General features: G+C 35.1%; 1 protein-coding gene across 1 annotated transcript; it reads left to right on the forward strand.

Moving 5' to 3' along the window:
* Positions 1 to 21,477: 21,477 nt before the first annotated feature.
* LOC136042693 (uncharacterized) lies at positions 21,478 to 22,011 on the forward strand. Its single transcript, XM_065727654.1, has one exon. The coding sequence runs from the start codon at positions 21,478 to 21,480 to the stop codon at positions 22,009 to 22,011; it is 534 nt and encodes a 177-aa protein (XP_065583726.1).
* The last annotated feature ends 342 nt before the right edge of the window (positions 22,012 to 22,353 follow it).

Below are 22,353 nucleotides of genomic sequence, written 5' to 3' on the forward strand. Positions count from 1 at the left end.
GCAAAGGTTGAAGCTCATGCAGTAATTAACGTGTATATGTCTACAAATTATAACAAGAACAATCTGATTGACGATTTGCGTCTGTGTGCAAGCTTTTAGTCAGGTTTCTTAAAAAAGTGGCCTAAGAAGGATAACCTCATATACTGAGCTAATTTCCTCAACTTTAACTTAAGTCATGTTGTTGCTTCGTTTGTCAGTCACAAGATCAAAGTTTTTAAAGAATGATTCTACTTGGACCTCCTTCCTATCTCTACTTTCTTTTACTCATCCCCACCTATTACTCAAAATGTAGAATCGAGTTTGTTTTCCTACCGAAGTTTTTAATTTGAAGACTGTTCTTCTATTACTACAGTTCCAACAAGCAGTACAGGTAAATCAATCCTGTTAAGATTTTTATAGCTATCTATAAAATCTATTGCACTGTCCATGATTTGGCACTTTTTCAGTATCAGGTGGTGTTGTTGAGGTAACAGATATTTTAAATAATTCTCCATGTTTGACTATGAAAAACAACCCAGCATCAAAAACTACCCCAATCAACGCTTAAAATCAATCGTGTAAGATCGTTATCGCAAATACTACGATTGGTCACGACATTCAAATCAGATAGGCAGCTGAATATAATACGGGGTAATAAGATGGCCACCGCAAATCTATGACAAGAAAACCGAAAAGTTTTACTACCCTTTTTAATTGACCAATAAAATTGGTGGGCAACTAGGCAACCTCCCTGCCAAATTTTGTTTTCCAAAATGCTGCGATAAATTTTTTGAGATAGCCATTTTCTTCATCCTAGTTGAAAGGCCCAAAAACTATGCCCTTGAGTATAACATGACCCGCCCCCTCCACAGCCCCTGGGTAAAGGTGTTTAAGTTATAAAATGTATCTATTGTTTACCAATAGTAGTTGCTATTAAGATGCATGTATAAATTCTCAGGGGGGAGAGGGAATTTTCTGCTGGGGTTTTTTCCACGGGGGAATTTTCTATGGGGTTGAAGTTTCCAGGGAGTGAACTTGTCAAGGGAAATTATAGACTGTGGAAAATTGCCAGAATTCTCATACAAAATTCTTTTTATATGTATTGCTTTCTTTTTCCCGTCTCAATCCTAAGCGTGGAGTTGTTAAGAGTAATTGTTTGTGGTAGATTTTAACCGGGATTGAATTATATAGAAGATATTTCTATGGTAAGGGGGGTTCCGTCCGTGGAGGTGGGATCAGATTTCCTGGAATTATTTAAAAATAACCAAAGCTCAATAAAAAAAATAAGTTTTTTTTTTCTATTGAAAGTAAGGAGCAACATTAAAACTTAAAACAAGCAGTAATAATTTCTAATATGTTGGGGGTTGCCCTCTCCTCAGGACCTCCATCTGTACGCTAAAATTTGAATTGTTTCCCAATCCTTTAAGAATGATTCCTGAAACACAAAAACATTAATTAGAACAAAATGGCTTTTTTAAAAGTACTGAAAAACTTTAGCGTAAAGACCGAGGTTTTGAGGAGGGGGCAACCCCCTTCATTTACGCAATAATTTTTGTTAGTTTTAAGTTTTAATGCTGTTCCTTACTTTCAGTTTTTGTGAAGAAAAAAATTGTATTTATTTAAATTTTACCATAAAATACACTTCATTTTAAACAGATCGTACTTAAAAATAAGTTTATTGGCCCTTAATTTATGGACCTGGCTATTTCTTAATGGCTAAGGACGACTAAAAATCTTTATTTTTTACCTTAAATAAACTTTACTGTAAATAAATCATACTTACAAATAAGTTTATAGGCCTTTAACTAATGGGCCTCGCTATCTCGTATTAGCTAAGGACTGCTAAAAAATTGTTATTTCTACCAGAAAAAAATACTTCAATTATACAATTGTACTTACAAATAAGTTTATAGACCCGTAATTTAGGGGTCTTTCTATATAGTAATAGCCAAGGACATCTAAGTTTTTTTTATTTCTTTCATAAAATATACTTTCTTCTGAATGAATCAAATATAAGAATAGGTTTATAAGCCCTTAATTATGGGACCTGGTTATCTCATTATAGCTAAGAACAGTTAAAAATCATAATTTCTACCATAAATTACACTTCATCTTAAACAAATAGTATTTACAAATAAGTTTATTTGCCATTAAATTAGGGGTCTGGCTATTTCATAATGGCCAAGTACTGCTAAAAAAAACTTCATTTTTAACGTAAATACACTTCATTTTTAACAAATCGTACTTACAAATATCTTTATCGGCGGTTAATTTAGAGGGTCAGGGTGTCTCGTAATGACCAATCAATGCTAAATTTTTATTTCTACCATATAATACATTCTAAACAAAACGTACCTAAAAATAGGTTTCTAAGCCCTTAAATTAGGGTTCTGGCCATCTCATAATGGCTAAGAACTGCTAAAAACCGTTATTTCCACCATAAAATACACTTCATTTAAAAATCATAGAATCGGCTGAATAGTGACCAAAACTCGAAATAACGGTTATATAAAAACGGATTTTGATACAAAAATACATATCAAAAGAAACAAATTTTTATGCTGATTTCAAATATAAAAAATTTCATTAAGTTTAGTCTTATCCATCAAAGGTTACGAGCCTCAGAATATTTTCTTGATTGTCGAAAAAAGAATGAAAGAGTCCCTAAAAATCGATTGATCTTAATAAAAACTTGACCTACGTTGCCCGGGCAACGTGAAGTGTTGCAGCAACCTTTGTCCGGCTTTGCCGACTTAAGTGTTGCGAGAGCTACACTTAAGTCGAAATTCACAATAAAAACTAGACCTACGTTGCCCGGGCAACGGGAAGTGTTGCGGCAACCTTTTTCCGGCTTCACCGGCTAAAGTATTGCGAGAGCAACACTTTGGTTTTGTTTCTTCGCTATCGATCAGTAATCACATGATCAACGGCTATTCCTCAGTGTTGAAAAAACAACAACAGTAGTATCGAAAAAAGGGACTAAATTGACTTTGCAGCCAGTTGAACTTTATCCTTTTCAATTGTAGACATCGTGACTGATGAAAACTTGGAACAATATCTTATATAATCTATTTGGTATTATAAAGCTATCCGTAACTTTTCAGGATTAAAATACCATAGGTGACACTAATTATTACGAATTTACCTCATTATTTTACGTTATCGTTTGCACCCGTTGCGTAAACACTTAACTCTGTCAGAATTAAAGAGATCGAATACAATGTGCACCAACTTGCACGAAGTTCTAGCCCAAAGTGAACAGATTCTTACTTACAAGTCCCTCTCCCATAATAGGCATCAAGTTCACCGGAAACAAATAAATGGGTACACCAGCTAGTATAGTTGCAAACCCATCATCGCTGAAGTTGCCTGTAGCCTAACAGCAGATTATTACCTACAAGTCCCCTACATGTCTTACCACTGAAACCAAATTGGTTTTACCATCCAATACACTGGAAGCAAATAATAGATACACCAACTAGTAATAGTTGCTAACCTCTCTTTGCCGAAGGTGATTATTACCTAACAGCTGCCTGTTGGTGACGAGTCCTCTATATGTCTCACAATTTGTATCGACCTAGATTTCGTTTCAGTGTGTACCTTACTACTGAAGTTGTTAACCCCTTGAAACTTTCAAATCTTGGTTTTGGTGTACCTCATGAAGGAATTTTTGTACCAAAAAATGAATACCATATACTTTGTTCAGCTCATCAAGAGCTATCGATTGCCGTCAAAAAAATATTCGATCTGTCTTAGTTCAAAAGTTGATTTTTTTTTGCCGTAGGCCAACTTTCTAACGTCAACTCACCTTAGACTCAACTTTCAACTTTTGTCAACTTAGAAAGGAGATAAGGATAAACTCCAATTTCTTTAGCAACGAGAGATCTTTTAAAGCTTATTAGGCACATCTGATAACATTTCTCTACGCCAATCCCAAGTCGAAAAAACCGAATGATAAACTCAGCTGAAATCACGACCAGAAATGGGTAGAAACAATCGATGGCAGCACTTTCGGACCCGTGGGAAAATGCCACAATTTAGCTTCTGTAAATTTTTCTTTTTATCACTCAAAGAAGATATATTGGCTGTAGGGCCGGGTAACTGCCGCAAATATTTACCACTTATAGATTTTAGTCAATCTTCAATTTGAAAGTGGTGCCTGCCTGCTTGCCTGCTAGAACGGAGCTTTTCACTTGAAAGCAGAAACATGCTTTGATGAATCGAAAGCTTGGCTGCACAACTTCAGATATTCCTCTCTGACATAGACCATATAACTCCACTTTACTTCGCACACAATAAGCTCTGGCTCGTGGAGAAGGAATAAGTTCCAGGAATAAGCTGAGATCGGTGGCATAGGAAAAAAAAGAAAACCGGGACGGAACCAAAGTGTTGCTCTCGCAACACAGTCACACTGTCTGATTCAGCGTATCAGACACCCTTAATGCATGGGTTTCAAGCTCCTGTTTTCAAAAATGTGGAACTTTGTATTTTTGGCAGAAGAAAATCACGGATGCGTGTTTAGTTTTTGTTGGTTTTTTTTGTTTTCCCCGGGGGTAATCGTATTCACCCAGTGGTCATAAAATGTTGGAAGAGGGCTCATTCGAGCGAAGGTTAACCGTTCTAGTACCCTTTTCAAGTGAGCAAATGAATTGAAGGGCGAATCGCCCATCTCCCCGCTACTTTTTTCCCAAAATTGTCCTATAGAAATTTTGAGATAGTCATTTTGTTCATCGTTGTTGAAAGACCTAATAACTGATTCTTTGGGTATAACATGAACTTCTCCTCCGTACAGTCCCATGGGAAGGTATTTAAATCATAATATTTACCTAATCTTTACGCATAGTATTTGTTATTAAGATACATGCATACATTTTCAGGTGGAGAGGGGCCGAATTTTCTGCTGGGGGTTTTTCCACAGGGGAATATGCCATAAGAAGGTAAGTTTCCAGGGAGTGAACTTGTCAAGAGAATTTGCCAGAATTCTTATACAAAATTCTTTTTATATGTCTTGCTTTCTCTTTTCTGTCTCAATTTTACGCGAGGAGCGGTTAAAAGTAACTGTCCGGGGTAAATTTTTACTGGGATTGAATTATCTAGAGGATACTTCCATGGTAAGGGGGTTCCTCCGTGGAGATGGGGTCACATTTTCTGAAAATATTTTAAGAAATGATCAAAAATATAGTAAAAAGACAAGTTTATTTCAACTGACAGTAAGAAGTAACATTAAAAATTAAACAAATCGAAATTCTTTTCTATGTGAAGGAGCTTGCCACCTCAAAACCTCTCTTTACCCTTAAGTTTGAAATTTTTCGCAATTCTTTAAGAATAACTCCTGAAATACTGGGGTCGTTTAATTAGAGCAGCAAGACGGGTTTTTCAAAGAACTAAAAAACTTTAGCGTAAAGAGCAAGGTGTTGAGGAGGGGACAATCCCCTTCATATACCTATTAATTCCTGTTCGTTTAAATTTTTAATGTTGCTCCTTACTTTCAGTTGAAAAAACTTGTTTTTTTCATTTGATTTTTACCAGAAAATGCACTTCATTTTAAACAAATAGTTTGGCTATCCCATAAAAAATCGTAAATTAAAGTTTAGATTAAGTTAAAAAGCCTAGTTTTTAAATTAAAATTATGATGCGTTTTATTCATTGTTTAAGCCTTTTTTTTCATTTCCCTTTAAAACTATTAGTTTATTTTAAGAAATGTCTTGGTTTTTTAAAAGTAAATAATGGTGAGATAATAATAACTTCAGACTCCCCTGTTACTCAACCTAAATTCGTCTTACAATTTCCATCATAACTTTATTATAGCACTTTTGTCTGTTGTTATTTTTCACACCTTGTCTAACCCAAAAATATAATATGCAACCAAATGAATAAATTAGTTTTATCCTAAACAATACTGATTTAAATAATAAATCTTATTAAGCATATGAAATTACAAATTTTAGATTTTTTTTTCATGTTTATAATGGTCTAATAATTTCTGATGAGGTGAGAAAACGCTCCTTGTTTGTTTTTGTAATTATATTTTATTGTCTGTTTTTCAAACAGAAAAGAATGATTTTTCAGAATAGGGTAGGTTTCATAAGACTACTATTGCCCCAAGGCTAACTAAATTAGCAGCAAACAAGTTTCATCTTCCTCAATGAGACGATTTTGCATATTTGAACTGTTTTGCATTACTTTTCTATTCTAAGCTCGACATCTAGTTTAAAGATTTTGTCGTAAAACAAATCTCATTGTAGATAATTTTGTCACTTTGTTATACTTTATAATAAAAATTTTTTATTAATAGCATCAGTTTTTCTAATTTCTTCCTTTCTTTAGTATGATTTACGAAAAAGTTAGATTTATTATTTTTTACTCTTTTCTGTTTATTTGCTATTAAAATTTGAAAATAAATAATCCGCAGGGGGGCCCTGAGTTATATTTTTTCATGAAAAGGGGCGGTTGAAGAAGTAAATTTGGGAAGGACTATGTTAGTTAAAGAACAAACGTGGCACAGATGGGTCTATTTTTTGGAGAAATACCTCCATCATCCTTGATCAAGGTTATGGCAAAACGAAAAGACTGCTTTTAAAAAATAAGTATTTTGATGAAACTTGTATGATGTTGATTTTTTTTTTTTTTAGCTAGATAGCGTTGCTTATTGCTCTCATTTTCTCTTACCATTTCCTCTTTTGGTCACAGAGAAATTCTCTTAAACGTCAATTTTGAGGTTTTATTCATGTAATATGGTATAGGAAAATAAAATTATGTAATGAGGTATAGGATTTTTCCTTTTCCAGAACTGAATGTTCTTATTTCTTCTTCGACTTCTTATTTTTCCTATTTCTGTTTCTTCTATTCCTTATTTCTATTTCCTATTTAATTAATAAGGGTTATTCCTTATTTCAACAAAGGAAATGCTTTTCAACAGGGAATCATGGGGCAGCAATTTTTTGGGATGGATAGTAGCTGTTTTTGCCCTATGCATTGGATGGGGTCAAAGGATCGATAGGTTTTAAATGTTGGGATCGATCAGGGAGTGGTGTCTTCTCTTGTTGCTTGAGTTTTTTTTATTATTGTATAAACTTAATGAAGTGAATTCTTTTGTTTATTTGTTTTAAATTTTGTGTTATTTAGCCCCCCTACTATGGGCGATGGAGCCTATAGTGCTATTGTAAATATTTGTTGTAATAAAGAAAGGAACTGAACTGAATTACAAATATTATCTTTTTTACTTATTACAAAATTTAATATAAAATAACAGTGAAATTTTGCTCTTAATAGATTTAAAATATTATTTTTTTAGGGGCACATTATAATATTATTTCATTTTTCTTTGTTGTCAAAGTTTGGTAGTTTGATAAAGTGGTTTTATCAACCAAAATATTTTCAGCTCTGTGAGAAAAGGGTAGAGCATAGTTGTCCACCCCCTCCTTATATTTTATATAATAAATTTTGCCCCACCTAGGTTTTTGATAATAAATTTTACCTCCCCCCCTTCTATTTGCATGATTTGACACCCTAGCTACTCATAAGAAATTTTTGAACGTCTTTTTACGGTGAGTGAATAATTTGGAAATTTGGCTTGTTTTACTTAGACTTTCAATACTTTTCACTTTCTTTCTTTTTTTAATACCTATTTTCAATTTTTTTTTTTCAAATGGTGTTCTTTTGAAACGACAATAAATGATTACTTGGGTAAAAGTCGGTTGGGAGCATCTAGATAAGTAAGCTTTGAATATCTATACACTCTAGCATATATAGCATCTGTGATAATGTAGCTTAACAGAAACTTAACAGCTTAATAGCAGCTTAACAGAAACAGAGATTTTGTACAATAGAAGGAAACCTCTTAAGAACCTTTTTTCTAATTAACGTTTTGACGCACCTGTATCAAGTAAACACGGTATGTTTTGGAAACACTCAAAATTAAAACAGCGTAAGATCCGTAAATCATTATTATCATTAATCATTATTAAATCATTATCATTAACCATTATGGTAGATCATTATTTAAATTTGTACCACTCTGTTTTCCGAACTGGTGTCTCGTTTTATGTGCTGGCCCTTCCTTAAGTTCTGGCTCTATGCCAAAAATTTCCGCATGGTGATTTGGTTTGCTACAATAATGCCAATGAAATCTTTTCTATATTGTCCGTTAGTCTTCTCACCTCTACGGAGTGTATAATTACTTTTATATGTCTTTTACCTATCATTATTGATTATCATACTGTCCGTGGTGGTGGACACCCATATTTTCTATAGTTCCATGCCGCTAAGGACTCAAGGTCATGGAATCGGTCGGCTATTTCCTTAGAAGATGACCCTTGGTCCCCTTCGTGCCTCTTAGGTTCACGATCTGTCTCCCCAAATTTGAGACGTTTTTGCCCTCTTCCATGGTTAAAGTAATATATGTTTACTGTGTTATTTATTGACATCTGATGAAATTTTTGTCATAACTTCATCAATTTTCGCTTCCGTTTCTGCCAAACTTATAGCCTGCTTGAGATTTTCAGGCTAACGTGATAATATTAGTCTTAGCAGTTTTTTTGGTATCCCTTGTGTAAAAGTTTGTACTTATACTTTTGTATTGTTTCGTCACTTCTGCTTTTGCCTAACTATAAGCTTACAGGCCGACAAATCTTGTCTCCATAATCCTGAATACTAGTTGAGTTGTAAAAGTAACTACCTCCGCTCTTAGCCTCTCAGAAACACTCTTATCTATGAACCTTTCAAACAGATCGTAGTAACGAACTGTAGTAAGGAGCGTTCCGGCTCAATAGTAAGCAAAACTCTAAAAAATGAAATTTTGATATATAAGTTTAATCAAGATTAGTCTTACCCATCAAAAGTAACGAGCCTGAGAAAATTTGCCTTATTTTAGAAAATAGGCGAAAAAAAACTCCTAAAAGTCATAGAATCTTCACGAAAATCGTGCCACCAGATTCAGCGTTTCAGAGAACCCTATTGCAAAAATGTAGAATTTTGTATTTTTTGCCAGAAGGCAGATCACGCATGCGTGTTTATTTGTTTGTTTGTTCGTTTTTTGGTTTTTTTTTCCAGGGGTGATCGTATCGACCCAGTGGTCCTAGAATCTTGCGAGAGGGCTCATTCTAACAGAAATGAAAAGTTTTAGTGCCCTTTTTAAGTAACCAAAGAAAATTTGAGGGCACCTAGGCCCCTCGCAAGCTAATTATTTCCCCAGAGTCACCAGATCAAGATTATGAGATTGCCATTTTATTCAAAGTAGTCAAAAACCTTATAACTATGTCTTAGGGGACAACTTACTCCCCCACAGTTCCCGTGGGAGGGGCCACAGGTAACAAACTTTGACTAGTGCTTACATATAGTAATGGTTATTCGGAAGTGTACAGACGTTTTCAGGGTGATTTTTAAGTTGGGGGGAGGAGTTGAGAAGAGGGGAATATGTTGGGGGAACTTTCCTTGGAGGAATTTGTCATGGGGGAAGAAAATTTTCATGAAGGGAGCGCAAGATTATCTAGCATTATTTAAAAATATACAATGAAAAAATAAATATGAAAAAAAATTTTCAACTGAAAGTAAGGAGAAGCATTAAAATTTAAGACGAACAGAAATTATTACGCATATGATGGGCTCACCTCCTCCTAATACCTCGCTCTTTTTAAAGCTAAAGTATTTTTAGTAATTTCAACTATTTATTCTACGGCTTTTGTGATTCAGGGGTCATCATTAAGAAATTGGAACAAAATTTAAGCTTTAGTGTAAAGAGCGAGGTTCTGACGAGGGGTGAACCCCTTTGTATACGTAATAAAAACATGAGAATACAGAAGTTCGCTACGTAAGCTAATTTGTAAGTTACGTATATCTTTTACTAATAAAAACATGTTGCCTTTTTAAGTAACCAAAAATCGGAGGGCAACTAGGCCTCCTCCCCCGCTCCTTTTTTCTCAAAATCATTCGGTCAAAACTATGATAAAGCCATTTAGCAAAAAAAATATGCAAATTTCGTTTTAATTATTCTTCTGCGGAGAGCCAAAATCGAAACATGCATTGATTCAAAAACGTTCAGAATTTTTTTTTTTTTTAAACGAGTTTTTTAACGGAAAGTAAGGAGCGACGTTAAGGCTTAAAACGAACAGAAATTACTTCGTATATGAAAGGAGATGCTTCCTCATCAACGCTCCGCTCTTTACGCTAAAGCTTTTTACTGTTTTAGAAAGTAGAGTTAAGAGAAAGTGTCAAACTTTAGTGCAAAGATCGGGGTGTTGATGAGGAAGCAGCCCTATCATATACGAAGTAATTTCTGTTCGTTTTAAGTCTTAACATCGCTCCTTACTTTCCGTTAAAAAACTCGTTTTTTTAAATTTAATTTTTAAAGGATTCAATTACAGTTTCAATGTCTTTTGCTTCTTTTCTTTAATTGATTCAAAATATTTTAGCACACTTTCCCTTAATCTAACTGCTACGCATTACCACTTAATCGTCAATTATTTCTGTTAAATCGTCAAAGATTCTCAATTTTTCGATGAATTTATCCACATCACAAATTCTCGCGTATTCTGGTATAATTTTTGCAATGCCAAGTAGCGTTGTTTGTGAAGTCAATTTGCCTTCTGGTAGAGTCATTTACGTTTTTATCTACAACTTTATTTAGTCTTTTCGACCCAGTTCTTCCCCAAGCCACCAGTTGTGGTAGATTTTTCTGTGTTACTGTAACGGTTGTAAGCCGTGCCCTTGGAGGGGTTGTGAGTAAGATCCTAAGGTGGTAAAAATTTGGCTAGTGTTTCCATAGGGACAGCCTGACCTATTATCTGAAGAGTCCCTACTGGGAATTAACGAGAAGCTTAAATAATGTTTCATAGAGAAGTTTGGTATAATACAATTACTTTATTTAAACGGCATAAGGGAAATGGCTATATATACGGCACTGGGACTAAACGTCCCACAGTGTAAAACAAATACAATATTCCAGTTACAAAACATAAAACATCAAAACACTTACAAAAGTCCAAGGTATTCCTAATTAAACTCAACAGAGGTCAGTCCCGTAATTTAAATGGAAAAAATTGCTTGATCCCATAAAATCTGTCTTTTATATCATAGGTCAACCGTGTCATTTCAGATTACATACGTACATAAGCAAAAAAGCGGTTATTTCTCAATTTCCTTTACAAGCCTATACTTACAAAGATGTACGCTTATATCATAATAAAAAATGGTATTTCAAAATGTTGCATTTTGTATTTTGTGTCTTAATATTTTTACTAAAATCAAATTCCTACTTAATTAGTCAGCTTTACTACACCATCTTCCTTTTTTCTCTTTCAATGTTTTCTCTTGCACTTTTCAAATATAAGAAGTTGTTTGAAACATCAAACGATTTTAAAAGTGTACACTTAGCATCTTCTTTTGAGTTCAAAATCTGTCAAAACTTACCCTGAAAAGTCTAACTTAATAATATGAGCCGATTTTGAGACATTAATTTGTCAGCCTTGAAAGCTTCAGCTTAATACCCTCTGCTTGCAATGTAGCAACAGTTGTAGTATGAGTAGCAAACATATTTAACATGAACTAATAAACATTCTTCCGTGATCTTTCTACGGGAAAAAAATCACATTTTTGTATATAAGAGTTTGAAACCTTTACAAGAGGGTTCTCTGATACCCTGGGTCTGATGGTGTGATTCTTATAAGGATCACTTGATGCTTTAGGGTTGTTTCCCACCTTGTTCGAAATCAGGCAAATTTTCTAAGGCTTCAAGTAGGCATCCTTTCCATTTTTGTCGTGGTTGACATTCTATGTGGTTGATTGAAATTGTATCTGTAGTTATCTATCTGGCTATTGCTTGTAAGGCGTTTTTTCAGTTAAAACTATATTTTTAGAACAACAAAATAAAACATATCATAAGCATAAAAGCGAGGACATCTTAGCAGTACTAAAAACGAAGGATTGCCAAAATGAGCTTCTTTTCTAGGTTGAATTTTAGAGCTGAGAAGTAATTCCTAATGAACTCTGTGGAATCGAGATAATTTTTGATCCTGGTTTGCTAAAATTCTTTTCTAGTCTTTCACCGTCCAAGCGAATGACTAACGACATTTTTTTTTTTTTTTTGCAGATCAAATGAACTCATGCTGTTACTTAATGGTGCTTTTTTGTTCTATTTTGAAAATGTGCTAATTAATATTTATGGTATCACAGGTTAAGTTTTGTTTGTGTTAAAATTCTTGATGATGCAAAATTCTTACCCAATTTTTATCTATGCGGTTTCCGTTCCCTATATTATGAGTTCTTCTAGCTATTTGCTTGTTCTATAGCTCCTTTTTTGACATTTTGTATCTTTTCTAAGCTTTTTAAAATGACTGGAATTCCTTGTTCACTATTATAGCTTTTCTAACCTATATGTACTCAAAAAATTCCAATAGATAAAATCGGATGTAGCAACAATAAATCCATTGCTGTGATATTTTAGATTGTAATTTCAATGATTTTTTTCACTTTATTTATGCCACCCATAATTGTAATGATTGTTACTTGTTTACAAAAATTTTTTGACTTTCACACCATCTCTTAGTAACAGCTCCAGAGATTGAGCATAAGCAAAACTTTGCTTTACGGCACGAGAGTTCCTGAACCTCAAAGTCTCTTCGACCCCTGGCCATTCTTTAAAAAGAAAAACATCAAAGTAAGTGTCGAAATAGACAGCAAGCCAAAGTACTTTCAAGCTGTGACTTTTGCTGTAGCGTTTTCCAATATGTTCAGTAGGACGTTACAGAGACATTTGGAGACGGTTTTATCCTGCTTAATCACTAATTTTTCCCGATTTGCCTAGACACTAGTCATTGAATCATGACCAGAAAGGCTACCAAGTAACTTTTTACACCTTTCTGGATTTTTCACTTCAGCAGGTAACTTGTTTAATACAACAGTAACGTCATCAGAGACTATAGAATTCACCATCGCAGCTGATGAAAGCTTAGGAAAATATTCAATGTAATCAGCCAACTGAGTCAAAACGACATAAAGAAGTTGTTCAAACGTATTACCTTTAGATGAAAGGTGAGAGTAAGCCACTTCTGGAATATAGGGTACATCGGTTGGGCGGTAAACTACGAAATTGGGGACTTAGGTAGAATTAGCATGACATTTGCTGAAAAGGTCAAAAATGTTTTCAGATTATTCAGTTTTGCATTAGTTTCAAACCACTTAATAACCCATTCATTTGCTAAATTCTTACTTCACTTTGAAAATTTCAGTGCTATCAAAAGAGGCCGAACCATAACGTATAATGTCATCTTTATTAATTTCCGTGTTAAAACTCCTTTGAACAAAATTCAGCATCGGGGAAACTATTAGTTTATCTTGATTGTCCATTTCTCGTATTGCTCATCGGTTATTATTGGCTTCATGGCATCATATCTATTTCTTCTTTATACAAGTGTTTGGAGAACTAGGTTAACTAGTCTTCAAGGGTAGAAAAGCTTCCACCCCCTGGATATAAGTTTGGTGGCACGTCTTTCAAAACTGTTGTATGCTTTTTTTAATATAGGGAGGATATAAAAATTATATCTTCGAGCTTAAAACCAACAAGTCCATCACACGGAAGGCTTATGGCTTTTGAAGATCGATTGGAAAGGTTATACTTAACTAGCCACAGATTTCTTAGAATGGGTGCTGAAATTTAATTCACTGTGAATAAAAAATCTCACTCGTTATTGACAAAGAGGATTGGATGGCTTCAAAGAAAATAGAATTGACAAGTATTCATTTTGATGATATGAATGAATTGACAATTCTTTATATTTAAGTCAAGAAGCCACGCCTTATTTAATCTACCAACTAAAGGCAAGCCGATACATCAATTAAGACAGGGCTAAAGTGTGACCTGCGATACTCAGGGAACATATTCATAGACAGAAGACGTTGCAACGCTGGTCGGTTATTCCCTCTATCACCATCATCAAGCTCTCCGACATTTTGTCTGCACTTGGGCTGCCATTTCAGCCCAGTGTTTCCACTTCTACCGATTTATCGGTAGATCTACCGATTTTCGGACCTTTCTACCGAATAAATTTCCAGCCTACCGAAATACCGATTTTCTACCGACTTTTGGCGAGTTTTGCCATTTTTTTTTTCTTTTTAATTGAACATAATAGGTGTGACTGCAAACAGTGCCATTTAGCGAAATCCCAGAGCCATTCACAGCCACTTCAGTCATAGTGCAAAACGAAAGCGTTCATTGAACGCTTTCGAGGACTTTTTAGAAATTGACAATCACAAGATATTGTCCCCTGGACAAACTAGATGGTTATCTGTACATAGCTGCTTCAAATGGATTCTTAAGCAATGGGATGCTCTGACAATATATTTTACTGAGGCTGTGTTTGATGATCCTACCCATGGAAACGATTTAGCACTTGGTGGCTTGAAATACCCCTTTATGAGAATAATGATGATGTTCATGGACTATATTTTGGGCATGTTGGCTGAATTCAATGCTCTTTTCCAATCACAGTCTCCCCCTTTTCCATAAATTTAAATTAGAAACAAAAAGACTTGTTGCAACTCTCTCCAAGAACTTTCTTGAGGTAGGATATGTAAATGCTTTGAAAAATTCACTTGATGTAAATGATGACAATTATTATGTAGCTATCCAAAAAATTTATCTTGGACTGAATGCCGGGATCGCCATTTCAGAGCTTGTAGACCGCGACCCTCAGGTGGACCATAATCAAGAGATGAAGCTATACCTCACAGCAAGAGAATTTTACAAGGAAGCAGTTGCACAGATCAAAACCAGGTTCATATTTGATGATGATTTGTATGAGATGTCCTGTCTTGTAGAGCCTTCAAATGCTGCTAAGCTCAATCTTTCTAGTCTTGCACCAATTCCAGTTAAGCATTTCCCTCCCAAATGTCCTAGAGCTGCCATTGACTCGGAATGGCGTGAACAAAGCTCTGTCGATGTTCCGAAGGATCTGTATCAGTCACCAGTAGAATATTGAAGATTCGTTTTGTCCATTGTTACCCCAAGTGGTCTACCAAGATTTGTAAATTTAAGGCAGGTTATTTACTTTTTCTTTTCACTGCCTTTCTCGAATGTTGTTGCAGAACGTCTTTTCAGCACTTCAAAAGAGGTGAAGACTGATAAACAAAACAAATTGTCGACACTGACCTTGTCTGCCATCGTACTAAATGCGGGACGAAGAGGATGAATATGCATTCTTCGTCGCTGATAGTTGATCATGAACTAGAGAAACGGCAAGAGGAAGTACGAGCATCTGCGACCGTTGAAGATTATATATGAGTGATCAAAGTTAGTCTATAATAGCAAAAGTTTCTGTTTTGTGTTGCATTAGATATTTGAAACATCCACTGTTCCAAAGTGTGCTTTATTGAATTATTATGATGAAAAGTACCTAATTAAGTAGATTAGAATTCAATCAATCTATGTATTGATACGATCCTAGGCTAAGGCTTCAGAATGTTAGTGATGTATGTTTACGGTGGAAGAGCAAAAGTTTCTGTTTTGAGTTGCATTAGATATTTGAAACTGCCGCTGTTCCTGAATTGTTGTTTGAAGACCAAAGTATGCTTTATTGATTTATTATGATGAAAAGTACTTAATTAAGTAGATTAGAATTCAATCAACGTATTCTACCGATACGATCTTAGGCTTGATTCCGTCGTTTGCAGTTGAGTATCACTTGCTTTAATCATTTGAATCCAGTATCTCATTTGTTGTTTGAAGTCCAATTTTAAGTGCTTTACAATGATGAACAGTACCTGATTAAGTATAATAGGATTCCATTAATAATGGAATCCTGGTCGACCAAGAGAAGCCCCGTTCTCATGCGTGTCTAGCTAAGCATCTATGTTTACAAGCGTGCCAGGCAATATATTCGTGTCTAAACATATCTTGTTCCGACGTAGGCATAAACACCAAATGCCAATTTAATTAATACATGAAAATCGTTCTTTCCTTATGTGTGAATTCGGATTCAGAGGCGCTGCAGATTTGCAGCAACTACTGCAAATGCCGCGTTTGCAACATTTTAGAATCGCCGCTAGCTCAAGAGTATACCATATTAGTATACTAGAGATTTACAAGAACCACTCCAAACGCTGCATTTGCAACGACTGCAACATTTCGTAACCGTCGTTATTGCAACGAGATCAAACAACGCCCCATTACTCTTTTGGAGTTTTAAAGAAAACATTGCTTTAAATCGTTGTATAATCAATCGTAAGTCGATAGACCGTTGTAGAGTGGTCTAATTCTGAATTGATCTGGGACTTCAGCAAAAAATTGAGCATTTTCGCGAACTTAACATACACTTAAAGGGTTTGGGCATGTCTAGAAATTCCCTACCGATTTTTCTACCGATAGCGTAACGCCATCTACCGATTTTCTACCGAATTTTAGGTAGATATACCGATTTTCGAAGCATGCGAAGTGGAAACACTGTTTCAGCCAGCCCTTTGGCTGGCTGAGAACTAAAATAAATAAAATTGGTAAGTATAAAGCTCTTTGTACCTTCTAACAAAAGTTGCAGGCCTTTGGTATGTATGATTAGCCTATAATAACAGAGGTCAGACTCCACCTCTAATGGAATACTAGGCTAGCAAAGGCTTCAGGCCTTTGGTGTGTATAATTAGCCTATATGGTAAAATTCTAGTTAATTGACTTCTTGCTATCTCAGAAAGGGTTTGGGTTAGGAAATGAAACTTTCAGGGATGGGTCTACAGGCTAAAGTATGTTCTGGGAAAGTATTTTAAAGTACCCACCTCCACTCCTTCTCTCTCTAGAGGGCCCTGAAATTTGCCTACATGACAGGTCTATAGGCTACCTATTGAAATTTTGACAAAACAGCATTTTACCTTAATTTTACTTAATTCACTTAATTAATTTGACTTAATTAATAATTTTACCTTAATAGTAGCAACTAGGCTACTAGCCTAGTTGCTTTTTCTCTGCCTTTAGTTCTGAAAATGCAATTCCTGTTATTTGAGTAGAATTTTGAGCCCTATCAATGTTTGTTTTTTTAAATTTAGGAAATGTGTTTGCATATCTTAAAAACCTTATAGAATGGAATTGAGCAAAGTTATGAAGCTGAAAACAATTTTGTTGCATTTCAATTAAGCAGATCTATTTAAAGCTATGGCCAGTTGACCACCCACTTTGAAAAAAAGGAGGTTTTGTAATTTATTTTAATAAGAAAGTTCTGGCTTGTAAAACAGTTACCTGTACTTGGGAGGGAGGGGGTTGGGTACAAAAGAATTTTTTCATGGGTGGGGGTCAAAAATAAATTAAAGAATACATCAAAAATTTATTTATATCAGTCATTCTCAAAGTGGATACTGCTATCCAGTGGGGTTGCTGGAGGAAACCAGAATCCTGGTAATGGGCACAGGTGCATTTGGGGTGCAATGATAATCTTTAGAGGGTAGTGAAAGTTTAAAAGAAAAGAGAAAATAGGCTGATTGGGAACCCTTATGACATGTTTACAGATAAAATAAAAATTTAAGTTAAGATTTATAAATTTTGATCATTTGTTAACATGGTTGTGGTGTTATTTTTTCATCACTTAATTTATTTTAACTTATTCTAACTTAACAAATTTAGAAATTGACTTTTTTTTATAGAAAGATTTTTTCCCAAAACATTTGATGATTTATGTTATAAATTTATAAAATTTAGTCTTTTAAATGTTAATTCCTCCTCTCACAGATACAATTATATTTGTATCCCTTATTAATTGCTATTAAAATAAATACAAAATCCAGGTGGCACCAAGTAATTTTTTCTGGAAAGGAGTCTATTGTTCAAATAATTTTGGGACTCCCTGATCTACACCTAAATAAATAGCAACAAAGACCACACTGCATTTTCATCACAAACACCTAAAACAAGAAGAGCAAATTAGAATGAATATTTCAGCAGGAAACAAATTAGAATGAATATTTCAGCCCCATGTCCAAGGCCCATCCTCAGCAATACAAAAATATATAAGAAGAAAAAAACTTACAACAGGATAATGTTTTTGTCTAAACTAATAAAGTAAAATTGATCATTGGTCAACCGCTCACCATAAGTAAGATGTAAATAGCATAAGTAAGATGTAAATAGCAAATGTAAAAGACCACCACCACCTTAGCGACATAAACATCTGAAACAAGAAGATCAATAGGGAATTTCTCAAGACAGTAGGAAACAAATAAGAATGAATATTTCAGCTGTATGTCCAAGGGCCATCTTCAGCAATACAAAAGTGTATCAGAAGAAAAAACTTCAACAGGATTAGTATGTGAAATTCCCTGTTGTTGTTCTTGTTTTAGATGTTTGTGATGGAAAGGCAGTGTGGTCTTCATTGCTATACACATCTTGCTTATGGGGAGTAGTTAATGTAACTGCTCCCCAATATAATGATATATTTTACTTTATTAGTTTACGGAAAAACACTAAACCTGTTATAAGTTTTTTCTTCTTATAGTCCTATATTTTGAAGACAGCCCTTTGACATAGGGCCAAAATATTCATTGTAATTTGTTTCCCACTATCTTGAGAAATTCTATATTGTTCTTCTTGTTTTAAGTGTTTGTCTGGGACTAAGCAGAAAGCAGGTCATTCATGTTTGCAGTGGAATTATGTTGTAAAAAAAGATTTATGGGAAATTCCTGGGAGGGTGTAAAGCAGAGGGATTTGAATAGACATGGATGGAGGAGGATTATGTGTAGCCTTGATTGCCTCAGGGCGCTTGGTGCTTCAGTGAGTTATTAGTAGTAGTATTGAATTTTAATACAATTGCTACTTATAATTTTGTACCATGTTGGTTCCACCCCTGTTCATGTATGTCTCACTGTCTGGAGTTTGATTATCCATGACTGTTTGGACTTCCAATGGCTTAACAGTTAATGACTAAGATCATATATAAAAAAGGACAAGAAAGTATTCCTGTATTTAAGACATGATTGATTTGTGGTAGTTTTAGGCTTAGAAAATTACTCAACTCTTTTTCTGCTCACACAGTTTGTGAATATACTGTTCAAAATTTCTATTGTTTTTAATTTCAGAAACTGTGCCCTAAATCATTTTCATAATTGACCAATCATAAAAATACATTTGGAAGTTTAAAGAAGCTCAATTGAATAAACTAATGATGGGACTACCCAGTTGCATTGCACTCCTGGGTAATTTAGTTTTTACAAAAAAATTGACTTTATTGTGGCTTGACCACAATCATAAAGAAAATACAAATATTAATTATGTAAATTTGCTTAAGATTAGTTTAAATCAATGGTTCAATATCTATAGTCTTGGTTAACAGAATAAAAAAGAAAAGTTGAGCAATAAAGAAAATCAAACAAAATAATAGCCAGTAAAAAAGGGAGTAATTACAAATATTTCAGTAGAGATCTACACTTGGCCATGAGAATATTATAACAGAATATTGTTAATAAAAAATTAAATCTAAATATACCTACAGTGGGCAAACTGTTCCATTTAGATTTACATTAATCTTTGGGATTTATCATTTTGGTGTCATATTCCTTGCCATATCACAATGCAGGAGTGCCAATCCATAAAATCATGGAGGGGAGGGTAAGGATTTACTGGTACTTGATCTGTTATCCAGTACTTGAGAATTTGAACCTATAAGACCAGGCAATAACCAGTTTTTTGCTGTTTGAATACAGAGACAGTTAGCTTCAGTTCAGTCAAAAATTATATTGTAGTTATATTCTAATAAATATTTAGTTGGTATTTTGTTAGGCTTTGTTTCATTTTGCATACAGAATTACTTCGGTAATTAGAATTTGTAGTGCCCTTTTTAAGAGTCAAAGGGTAGCCACCCTCCCCCTCCCCCCCACACACACAATATGTTTCCTCAACGGTCATATAATAGAAGTTTTATAGTAGTTTTATTCAAAATAGTACAAAGATCATCTAACAAGGCTTTTGGGGCTGGTACAAACAACCAGAGTCTGGGAGGGAAGGTTGAATGTCATGCCCTAGGGTATTTAAGGTTTTTATGGATGGGGTGTTTGTTTAACTTTGGAACAAGTCTTATTTGGTTGAAAATTGAAGTTTTGTTCCCTTTTACAAGTCAAAGTGATAGAGAGCAACTAGTCCCCCTTGCCTGACAATTCCTCTTTTCACTGAACACATCTGATGGAAATTGTGATATACAGATGTTAATTGTAATGCCTCTAGGGTTGAAAATAAACCCATTTCCTTGGGCATAGGGCTGTAAGTTTTACCTTTTGGCATGCTAGTTTTCAATGGAATGGAATTTATGGAACTTTATTGTATAAACTTAAGATGAGGCTTATTAGATTTGAAATTGGAAGTTATAGTGTTCTTTTTAAGTTTTAATTGTTTTGAAAGCAACCAGTCCCTCCCCCCCCCTTTCCATCAATTTCCAAGCCCATCATTTCCCCAAACATGACCAAGCGAAATTTTGATATAGAATTTTTTTAATTGTAGTTGAAGGGTCTGAAAATTAAGGCTGTGAGGAAGACACCCCCCCCCCCACACTGGTCTCAGGGTAAGGGTTCTAAGTTATGCCCTTGGGGCATATATAATTTTTTTTTAGAAATACTAGTTGTATATGCATTGGGTTTGTAATCAGAAGTTCTATTGGCCCTTTTAAGAGTTAAAATGATCAGAGTACAGCTACCCCCCTCCTTTATCACACCCATTTCGTGTTTTCCCAAGATGCATCCAATAGAAGCTTGAGACAGTCCTTTTATTCAAAATAGTCAGAAAATCATATAACAAGACTTTGGGGGTTGATACAAACTACCAGAGCCTGGGCAAGGGTTGTAAGTTCTGTCCATAGGGCATCTAAGACTTTTATGGAAGGAATGACTGTAGACTGTATATTTCTCTATTGTTATTTGTTCTTTTTTTCCCCCAAAGAGGCCATAGAACAGATTGTTACCCTACAATATCTGCAAAAGCTTTTTGGGGAAAACAATTTTTCCGTTTTATTTTGTAGAAATAAAACCTAATGGCTAGGAAAATACAACTACTTTACTCTTTTGGCTTAGTACTGGCTATAAATGTATAATTTCTCTAACTATCGATTTTCAATCAGTGCTTAGTGCTACATTCCTTACTTTTCAGTTAAACCAAATTGAGTTTTTCTCTGTCTTACTTATATGAGCTGGGTATGTATAAGTTGTAATATGTTAATTTGAGAAAACTGATAAATACCAGTTTCTTCCTTTAGCTCATTTAAGGTTTAACTTCGTCAAATCTAATTTTGTCTTTGACCCTTCTCTGGCTCCAAATACTGTTTTCCATAGTATTTTGTACAGAATGGATTCCAGAAGACTGGCAAACGGGCATCATTCTGCCTCTCTGGAAATGGAAAGGCAGTTGCAGAATCTGCTCCAACTATTGTGGTATCAAACTCCTCTGTGCCCAGGAAGCTCTTCATTATGACCCTCCTGGACCGCTGTTCCACTTTCCTCAGAAGCCAACAAAGAATCCAAAAGGCTGGCTTCATGCCAGGAAGGTCCATCATGGAGCAAATATTCACACTGAGGCAGCTGATAGAAAAGACTCGAGAATTTCAACAAAAAGCATATCATGCCTTTGTGGATTTCAAGGCTGCTTTCAATTCTGTCGACCGGCAATCACTCTGGCTCATATTGAAAACAACAGGACTACCAGCAAAGTACTGCAACCTTTTTGAGCGGCTCCACAAAGGGACAGAGAGCTGCAGGCAAGTCAGTGGCAGACACAGCTCATCTTTTGAAAGCAATACTAGAGTCCGTCAGGGCTGTTCTACTGCTGCAGAGCTATTTAATTGTGTCATTGACTACATTATGACTTGTACCATAAACCGCCTCCAGCTGAGGTTGCATTACGGCAATAGAGTACTTTCAGATGCTGACTATGCCAATGACCTTGCTCTTGTCTCTGATTCACCGTCGAAGCTCAGAGAAGCCCTAGAGATCCTTGCTGATGAAGCCTTAAAGATAGGGTTTTCGATTAATTGGCAGAAGCCAAAAGTGATGTTTGTTGAACCCCATAACTCACTGCGTCCCCCGTGAGTCCTAATGGTTGGTGACAAACCAGCTGAGATTGTTGATGAATTTACATACCTTGGCTCTATCCTCTCAAATGACGGATGAATCCTCAAATATCTAATGAACCGAATTGCCAAAGCCTCAGCATTAGTGGGAAGACTAAGTGCCCTTTGGAGGAAACCTTCTATCAGCCATAGGACCAAGATGCCCATATACAATGCTTCAGTGGGACCTGTGCTTCTTTACGGAGCCGAAACCTGGCCAGCCACTCAGTCTGTGCTTAGCACCGCAAATATAGCCCAAACAAAACATCTTTGCCGCATTGAAGGACTACGCTGGCACAATTTTGTTAGCAACGAGAACCTC

Source organism: Artemia franciscana, unplaced genomic scaffold (assembly GCF_032884065.1).
Source record: "Artemia franciscana unplaced genomic scaffold, ASM3288406v1 Scaffold_1788, whole genome shotgun sequence".
NCBI lineage: Eukaryota > Metazoa > Arthropoda > Branchiopoda > Anostraca > Artemiidae > Artemia > Artemia franciscana.